This window comes from Medicago sativa, chromosome 5 (genome assembly GCF_051527215.1).
Source record: "Medicago sativa cultivar Bolivia chromosome 5, Bolivia_mono, whole genome shotgun sequence".
Lineage (NCBI taxonomy): Eukaryota > Viridiplantae > Streptophyta > Magnoliopsida > Fabales > Fabaceae > Medicago > Medicago sativa.
The window spans coordinates 77,552,167-77,562,241 of NC_140753.1; the positions used below are offsets into that span (position 1 = coordinate 77,552,167).

Here is a 10,075-nt window from a genome sequence, read left to right on the forward strand (position 1 = left end):
TTTAAAAATGGAGAAATTACACCAACCTCTCATGAGGTCTTTTGAATGACACAAACACACCCTAAAAATAAATCCGTTATTTTTCTGTTTTTGTTTGTATTAATTAAAAATTGTGATTGGGTCTAACACAACTCCACAGAACCGATTTGTACAATAAGGATTACTTGTCAAGAGCATCTCCTATCCAATGTTGAACTCTTAACATGATAATATTCATCCACTAAACTTAACTTTCTGCCATTGTTTGCAAGTTTTTCTTTATTTCAAATTTCAACTATCATAACTCACTGCATTCATTGAAGAATACCCCAAAAAAGCCACAAATGGTTAACTTTTGCCGAACAATGTAATTTTTTTTTTAATTTCACATAGCAATTCCGTTCACATGGTATTTGTTATTAGAGGAATGATATTTTGACAACCAATTTCCAACAACTTTTAGTGACAATCTTTTTCCTCTCTTTTTATTGGACAATAACAATAGAGAGAGAGAGAGAGAGAGAGAGAGAGAGAGAGAGAGAAAAGAGAGAGAATAAAAGTAAAATGAGAGTATGAGAGAAGAGTTGTCACAAAAGTTGTTAAAAAATTGATGTTCAAATGTCATTTCTCTTGTTATTATGTCTGAACAGTGTATTGCTCAAAAAAAAATTGACTGAACAGTGTAACGCAAGAATGTCTACTGTATTTCATATGTTGTTGGATTTAATGAATTGTTGCTGGAACCAAAAAGCAATACCAAATAAACTCCAATATATCATAAATTCACACGTGAGCAACATATCCCAAAATTGGAAATTCAAATATCCACAAAAACATGATGTACGAAAACAACAAAACGAGAAACGAATTTATCCAATCGACAACCAAAGAGAGACTTGTGCTTTATGTCTATTGTGTTGAAATGTTTGGATGTTGAGTGTAGAGAAGATTGTTAATAATTTAGAGGGTATCGTTTAAAGAGCACATGTTAAGGAACCCAAAATGAGCCCTAAGGGCACATGTTAAGGAACCCAAAATGAGCAACTTTACATTAGAAAACATGATAATTTAATTTTTAAAAAGTTGATTACACGACTTTTGATACATATAATAAGTTCCTTAACATTTGCATCAAGGGCACAAGTTAACATTTGCCATTTAAAAATGACCTACGTTGACAAGATATTTGTTTGAAAAAAATACTGATAATAAATTTGGCACAATAACATTTGTTTCCAAAAAGTGTATTTGGTACTTCTAAATACAAAAGGAAATTTGTTTAAAGTAAAAACCTAACAAGATAGTCGATAAGACCACTACCAAAAAAAAGTTTCGCACTACCAAAAAATAAAAATCGTCAATAAGACAGTCTTGAAAACATTGGTCAGACAACAGGCATGAAAATGCTTAGTTAATTGATGAAGTCGATCAAAACCTAAGTTAATTATGCACAGAAGCACGAATCGAATTTGTATCAAAATATAAAAGGACGCACAAACGATTGTCAACAATTGACACACCAAAACTTACGATAGGTAAACAATAGCTACGCTGGGTCCAGAAAATTGCATCTAATAAAATTGTTTCAATTCCAAAATTCAAAATTAAAAACAAAACATAATAAAAATACTGTATTTCAACCTCACACCTTCCTAAACAATAGTAACTACTTCAAAATTAATCGACCTCTTCCATCTTGCTTCCCTCTGCATCAGCATCAGCTTCCTCCAATGGTGGCATGTCAGCATCAGCTTCTGCTGCATCCTCATCAATGCTAAGACCAAGCTTGAGCATCCTGTGAATCCTGTTGCCAAAAGTGTTGGGCTCATCAAGGCTGAATCCAGAAGTAAGAAGAGCAGTCTCAAACAGCAAGAGCACAAGATCCTTCACAGATTTGTCATTCCTGTCAGCATCAGCACGTTTCCTCAGCTCCTCCATGATGGGATTCTCAGGGTTGATTTCCATTGTCTTCTTGCTTGACATGTAACCAGCCATGCTGCTATCCCTCAAAGCTTGTGCCTTCATGATCCTCTCCATGTTGGCAGTCCAACCATACTCACCAGTCACTAAACAGCAAGGAGAATCGACAACTCGGTCAGAAACAACCACTTTCTCAACCTTGTCACCCAACACCTCCTTGATCACCTTGCAAAGATTGTCGAACTTCTCCTTCTGTTCTTCCATCTTTTTCTTTTCATCCTCACTCTCGTCAAGTTTCAACCCTTCTTTAGTTGCAGACACTAGCTTCTTACCCTCAAATTCCTTGAGCTGACCAACAGCATACTCATCAATTGCGTCAACCATGTAAATCACTTCATATCCCTTCTTCCTAAGCTTCTCAAGGAAGGGGGAATTCTCAACAGCTTTCTTGCTTTCACCGGTAATGTAGTAAATGTCATTCTGTCCTTCCTTCATCCTGGTAACATAGTCCTTGAGGCTGGTCATGTCATCACCACTCTTGGTGGAGTGGTACCTGAGCAAATCAGCAAGCTTAGTCTTGTTTTGAGAATCCTCATGGATACCCAGCTTCAAGTTCTTAGAGAAAGCCTCATAAAACTTGTTGTAGTCTTCCTTGTTCTCAGCAATTTCAAAGAAAAGCTCAAGACACTTCTTCACCAAGTTCTTCCTGATGACCTTAAGGATCTTGTTCTGTTGAAGCATCTCTCTTGAAATGTTAAGTGGAAGATCCTCAGAGTCCACAATACCCTTAACAAAGCTAAGATACTCAGGCATCAACTCCTCACAGTTGTCCATGATGAAAACACGGCGGACATACAGCTTGATGTTGTTGGGCTTCTTCTTTGTGTCAAAGAGATCAAAAGGTGCTCTCTTGGGCACAAAGAGAACAGCCTTAAACTCCAACTGACCCTCAACAGAGAAGTGCTTAACAGCCAAATGCTCTTCCCAATCATTGGTGAGACTCTTGTAAAAAGCAGCATACTCATCCTTTGTAATCTCCTCTGGCTTCCTCATCCAAATAGGCTTCTGCTTGTTCACCAAAGACCATTCATTAGACACCTCCTTAATCTTCTTCTTTTTCTTCTCTTCCTTTTCTTTCTCCTCGTCTACTTCCTCAACCTTACCCTCCTCTTCCTTCTTCTCTTCCTCGTCCTCATCATCAGAAATCTCTTTCTCAATAGTCTTCTCAACCCAAAGAGAAATTGGATAGCTAATAAATTCAGAATGCTTCTTAACCAAGTCCTTCAGACGGCGTTCCTCAAGATACTCAAGTTGATCCTCCTTTAGGATGAGAGTTATTTTAGTTCCCCTACCAAGAGCTTCACCAGTAGTATCCCTGGTCACAGTAAATGACCCACCAGCTTGGGACTCCCACACATACTGTTCGTCATCATTGTGCTTGGTGGTAACAATAACCTTCTCAGCAACAAGGTAAGCAGAGTAGAAACCAACACCAAACTGTCCAATCATACTCACATCAGCACCAGCAGCTATAGCTTCCATGAATTCCTTGGTACCAGACCTAGCAATGGTACCTAGGTTGTTCACCAAATCTGCAACATAAAACAGAAATATTAGAAAACAGCATAAATTATCTCTCAACACAGTACTACTGCATAAACCAATTTCTGACTCATAAAAACAAACGTTAGCTTACCAGCTTTGGTCATTCCAATGCCACTATCAATGATAGTCAAAGTGTTGTTGGTCTTGTCAGGAATAATGTGAATGAACAGCTCTGGCTGAGAATCAAGCTTGCTCTTGTCGGTCAAGCCCTCAAAACGGATCTTATCCAAAGCCTACAACACAACATTCCAACACAAGAATCAGAACAATATTCATATCCACAACAATAAAATCATCATGCACATAAAACATTCCTAAAACCCAACCCTAATATTTCAAAGTATTAGACTAGTAACAATTTTAGTTCAAAAAACATAGAGTTCTTGTCACAAACGTATATATGATATGATTAATATAGATTATTTGTCACATACAACTTTCATTCATATAATTAAAGGATCAATACAACTTTCCTTCAAAAATTAAAGTGCCGATTATATCAATATCATTCATAATATATGAATTAGTGACAACGTTAAACAGCAAAAAATTGATCACGTAATAAGGATTGATATCAATACAAGCCGGACTAATTAAAATTCAATTTCAATTTAGGTATTTCATGTATGACTCTAATATGAATCAACAACGAAAAATATATTCAGTTCAAAATCAAGAAAACATTAATTAACCGTATAGAACATTCATCACAATTGAAATTCAAATTTAAATCAATGAAACCTAAACATGACTAAAAAATCATCACGGTGTTCAAACAACAACAACAACAACAACAACGGAAAAATCACAAAGATCCTAAACAACGCCACCAACCAAAACCCTAAGAGTATATAATCAATTAACATAAACCCTAAAATTGAAAAAATAATCCAATAAAAACGATAACAAAAGAAATCAACATAATCATAATAAAATAGAACTTAAACTAGATCGAACCCTAATAAACAAAAAAATAAAAAGAGCGAAGAAGAAGAAGCTTACATCGGAAGCGTTACTGATGAGTTCACGAAGAAAAATCTCCTTGTTACTGTAAAAAGTATTGATGATGAGACTGAGAAGTTGATTGATCTCAGCCTGGAAAGCGAACGTCTCTTGTTCCGCCATTGCCGATCTGGTTTTTTTCGCAGAGAGAGAAAGTGTTTTGTTTTGTTGTGGAGAGAGAAAGTAAGAGAGAGTTGCAGAGTGTGAGGAGAATGAGATAGTATTATATAGTGAGTGTTTGCTAGGGTTTCTCGTTTTCTAGATCCTTCTTTATTTTTATTTTTTTTGGTTTAGTTTTTCTAGATCCTTCTATTTCTATATTTATAAACTAAATAATTTTATTTGGGTCTACTTTACTCTCAACCACTTGGATGTGAAGCGTGGACTCGGTTTACTTTTTCTTGTTTTTTTTTAATTTACGACAATAGTATTTGATACTCACGCGATAGGAAAATGTTAACGGATATTTTTAAATTGGTTTTTTTTTTAACAAATCAAAATGATATTATAAACAACTTTCGATGTTTCCATCGGCACAAGATGTACAAAAAGGAGGAACACCGACAATATTTACAGAGTCTCAAAGATACTCAAAAAGAGCATCAACCAAAAAAACAACAAATTACATACGTAATTCCATACAAAGAAATAGATTTTTCCACTGGTCGTGGTAGCTATAAATAAAAGACGCCTACTTTGCTTTCAACCATAAAAAAGAATTTAACTTAACTTTTTCTAACAAAGGAAAAGGTGTAGAAACTGTCTGTTGGAATATTCTGTTGTTTCTTTCCTTCCAAATCACCCAAACAGTTGTGAACCAAACAATAGTGAAGTATAAATGAATAAATCGAGGCATCCCCGCCATCTTAGTAAACTGAGTAAAATGATGTCGTAGCTCACCTGCAGGCACCAAAAAAATACCTAACCAGTTCCAAACCTGATACCAGAGGTCTTTCGAAATATTGCAATGAAGGAAAAGGTGTTGTGTTGTTTCGGTTGCACCACACCCTCCCACACAAGCCGTGTCATTTGAGGCCATAACTCCACGATGCATCAAATTATCTTTCGTATGAACGCTGTTTCGAAGCAAGTGCCATACCAGCACAAACACCTTTGAAGAAATTGTCTTATGTCAAACGTCGTCAATGAGAGTCATGTCTAACATGTCACCATTATTAGTCAGAAACCGATAGGACTCCCGCACCGTATAACCATGAACATGATTCAAAAGCCACCTCCAAGAGTCATGAACACCATCCTGCAACACGATGTTATTTAATAAAAGAGAACACTCCCTCACACTCTCTTCTTCCCACGCAAACAACTGACGCCGCCACAACCACGCCTCGCCATCACTCCCCCAACCGCGCCTCCCCATAAGCTCCACCTTAACATCCTTCTCCACAGCTAAATCGAACAAGCGAGGGAACTTTATCCTCAACGGAATGTCCCCAACCCATTTGTCATACCAAAAGAAAGTTTCCCTCCCATCACCAACTATCCTACAAATATTTTCTTCAAACCAATTCCCAACCCCCCTCGCCTACCCCGTCACGAACATTACACACTGTCCTCCACCACACCGAAGAATGTCTTTGAATAGTTAAGAAAACTAATATAATAGAAAGAAATTAAAATGTATGTAGTCAAACTCTTTAAAGTGTAATGAATAATTTTTTTAATGTCTTTGTGATTTTAACTCAGTTGGTATGAACAATGTATAAAATATGAATGATTCGAACCCCGGCCACCACAAAAAAAATTTAATGCAGATTTTTTACTTTTGTTTTTCATAACCAGTGCGCCCCAGACATTAGTTAAGATGGCCTTTTTTTAAACAGATAAATTACTGTGTTTTTTTTATGAAATTATAATATTTTACTAAAATATAGTTTAAAAAAACATATTTTTACTATTTTTTTTAAAAAAAACCTAAGAAAACCATACACTGACGTCTTATGCGATGATCCTGTGATCATACTTCAAATGGCAGAATAATGAAGTTTGTTGGTAAGAGATGGGAACTGAGAATAGGCTAGGTCGTTTGTCACAAACCTACGGACCAACTTTCTAAAAGTCTGACCCAACATAACTCGTTTAATAACTAGGTCAAGCTTAAGCTTTTTAAAAGTTTTGTTAATTTAAATAGGTCAAGCTCGTATATGAGTATATTATATTTATGTCATTGTTGTTGATTTTGTTTTCAGTTTCTTACTGTTTAGAAGCTTGTTAAGTTATGATTCAAGAACCATATAACTGTTTGATTCTATCACATGTAAATTCAAATCAACACGTGTGTTGAGTTTTATTCTACTTCGGTCCTATTTATAAGAAAAATTTGACTTTTTAGATTCATTGAATAATTGATGTATCTTGTCTAGAATATAAACCAAATACATCATTTATGCAATGAACCAAAAAGTCAAATGTTTCTTATAAATAGGACCAGAGAGAGTATCACATCTATACTAAAAAGGATAACACATCCTTCTTCTTTTTGAAAAATTTAGGTATGTAGGAAGTTAAGACGCTTTGAAATGCACTAAAAATTACAAATTGGTGGTATTATGTATTGATAGAATAGGTGGGGTGGTTGAGACTCTATAAATTGAAATCATAACTCCATCATCCTATTCACACTTTGCAAAACAACAAAAAATCAATATGAAGGTTATCTTTGATTTCATTATGATACTTGATTTTGCTGGTGGTTGTGTCACTGCCGTAGAGATAAAATTCCCTTCGATTTTAACCGTTCTACATTTGTTTAAGCGAAACGTATAAGTTAAAATAAAAGCAAATACAAATCTTTATCTATTCCTTAAAAAAAAAAAGATAAAATTCCCTTCGATTTTAACCGTTCTACATTTGTTGAAGCGAAACGTATAACATAAAGTTAAAATAAAAGCAAATACAAATCTTTATCTATTCCTTAAAAAAAAATCTTTATCTATTTATTTTTATTTGTAAACAAAGTGACAAACAACATTTAAAATTTTCACATAAAATCGTAAAATCAAAGTGAATAATTAAAGAAATTGAGATTCCAACATCTACCTTCGCACGTATATTTTCTTTTTTGGTCAAATAGTCCATCGGTTAGAAAAATTCACCTGTAAATAAGTGAGGTGTAAACTTTCTATTAGACTTTGTATGTATGGTTTGCTCAAAAAAAAAAAGACTTTGTATCTATGAAGCCCGGATACAAGATACGATACGGATACAATACGGCACCGATACGTCGATACGGAAAAATTTCAAAAATCAAGATACGATACGGCCGGGATACGTTAGTAAAAAAATTATATAATTAAATGTACAGTATAATTATAACAATTTTTTTAATATGCAAATATATTATCAAATACAAGAAACCAGTCATAGGCCCGTAGCATATCAACATAAATATAAGTAATATTGACAATTAAGAGAGTGATCATTAGTCAATTACATATACAATATTATCCCAAAAAGAGCACTATCAATGCTATACTATATCCAAAAGGAACATTGTTAGTGCTATAGTAATATAATTTTTTTCTTACTTTTTAAAGAAAAAAACATAAATCAAAATAATATAAAAAAATAAAATTTATATTATCTGATACTCTTCTGTAGACCAAGATTTTCGGGTGTCAAGCCATTGATCGGATTTGAACCTTCAATCTACCGGACTTGCTCGATTTTATTCTTGGGAAGGGAAAAATGAGATTGAAAAACCCTTTTTAGATCCGGGGGTTGGTTACGATTCGGGAAGGTGTTCGGCACCCGCGTCGTTCACGGTACTCCGTGAGAACCTCTTTCTAACTTCATTTTTATTTGAAAATTTATTGTTTAAAGTTGAAGTGACAGAATGGAGGGAGAAGAAGTTGGAGTTTTGGTTATTTTTATTTGATCGATTTGAAAGGATTAAAGTCTCTGCCTACGTACCCTTAAAAGGGATCAAAACCGCCGTAGTTCATTCTTATAAAAAGATTTTTTTGTGGGTTAGGTTGATTTTAATTATTTTTGAAAATGATTTTGAGAAGGGTTGCGAGACCTCAAAGGTATAGAAGAATAAAATGGGAGTGAAGTTGTTTCATTTTATTTGCGAAATTTAGTCTAAGTTGGATTAAAGTTCAATTAGGAATTTGATTAAGAAAATAAAGGGGAGATCACTTGGATTTGGATCCAAAGTTTATTAAGAAAATGTTTTGACTTTTGCTCATTAGAGTTTTAGGATAAAAAGGTTTTACTAAACTAACGGTAAATTAGCGTAACAATGCGAAAAGTAAAGCAAGCATAAATAAAATGGTATAGTGTCGGTGCTTGTGTCGGTGTGTGCAATTACTAAGCTATTACATACCACTCCTAAATGCAAAGCCCACAACAAATTACATCATTCCCCTAATTATACACACTAGAAAATTATGGGGCTTTGCAAAAGGAAACAATGAATAAATACCAAAATTTAAAGCGAAGCATGATTAAATAATATATAGAGAAAGTTAAAAGCATCAAGTACTAAAACGCAATGCAACGATAATGCACAAAATAAAGCAAGATGCATATGTGAGAAAATGCATAAGACATTAAAAAAATGCATGACCTAAAGTTTTAAAAGCCAAGAACACAAAAGGATAAAATATGGAAATCAAAGTTTTAAAATAGATGAGACAATATTAAATAAAATGCATGAAATAAATTTAGAATATGAAATTATGAAATATAGTGAAAATATTAACATCAACAGCAAAAAAACAGCAAATAAAACGGTAAAATAAACACATATATTTTTTAGGAGTTTTTGGCGAAATTTTGAATGAAACAGGGGTGTAAGTAACACAACAGAGGGGCTTCAGTAGTAAAAAAGTAGAGAAAAATAAAGCTGGGCCTTCACTTTGATCCAGAGGCAGGGGATTTGATCCTGGCCTTTGGATATTTTGATCATAAGGCTAAAAAAGAAGTGTATACACAGCACTACCAAAATATAGGCATTATTGAATTAAATGGAAAGCTTCAGTAGCCATTGGATCTATAAGATGATAGATCTAATGGTCCTTAAGCAGTAACACATACAATAACTAGTAATGCATATAGTAACAAACAAAACAGAAACCATTGGATCAATAAGGAAAGCAGATCAGATGGTGGAAAGGGGAGGGGAAAGAACCGAAGTAAACAGGTTCAAATCAAATGAACCGAACCGGTTTACTTATGTTTATAAAGCTAAAAAAACGGTTCAAACCACCATAATCCCTCTTTCTCCCTCTCTCTTCAAAACTTTTAGTGAGAGAAGCTCTCAAATGAGTCTTCTTCTCCGATCACACACTCCGCCGCCGGCGCGGTGGCCGGCCACCCTGAGGTTGCGGCGCCGCCGCCGACGATTTTTTTTTTGCTCCGATTTCAATTTTTTTTACATTTTTAAATATCCATTTTCTTCCTCTTTCTAAATCCGAACTTAGATTTTCAAAACGGAGTGTTGATCGGAGTAGATCTAAGTTTGTAGATCCAAAAAAAAAAATTCTAAGATGAACCAAAAAACAACAAATCAGCGCGGCAGAGGAAGAAGGAAGTGCTTACCTCGCTT

At 34.6% G+C, this 10,075-nt stretch overlaps 1 protein-coding gene across 1 annotated transcript; it reads right to left on the bottom strand.

Moving 5' to 3' along the window:
• Nucleotides 1-1,480: 1,480 nt before the first annotated feature.
• LOC146925268 (heat shock cognate protein 80) lies at nt 1,481-4,702 on the bottom strand. The gene is made up of 3 exons (XM_085710235.1): nt 4,507-4,702; nt 3,596-3,737; nt 1,481-3,491 (listed from the first exon to the last, which is right to left on the bottom strand). Exons 1-3 carry the CDS (start codon nt 4,627-4,629, stop codon nt 1,657-1,659), a joined length of 2,100 nt encoding a protein of 699 aa, XP_085566361.1. The 5' UTR covers nt 4,630-4,702; the 3' UTR covers nt 1,481-1,656.
• Between the last annotated feature and the right edge of the window lie 5,373 nt (nt 4,703-10,075).

Bases quoted from the DNA above. Each gene is read 5' to 3' on its own strand.
- LOC146925268 (XM_085710235.1), bottom strand. From the start codon at position 4,629: ATGGCGGAACAAGAGACGTTCGCTTTCCAGGCTGAGATCAATCAACTT. The intron at 3,738-4,506 runs GTAAGCTTCTTC...GTTGTGTTGTAG, and splicing joins TCATCAGTAACGCTTCCGAT to GCTTTGGATAAGATCCGTTT. The intron at 3,492-3,595 runs GTAAGCTAACGT...TTTATGTTGCAG, and splicing joins CATTGGAATGACCAAAGCTG to ATTTGGTGAACAACCTAGGT.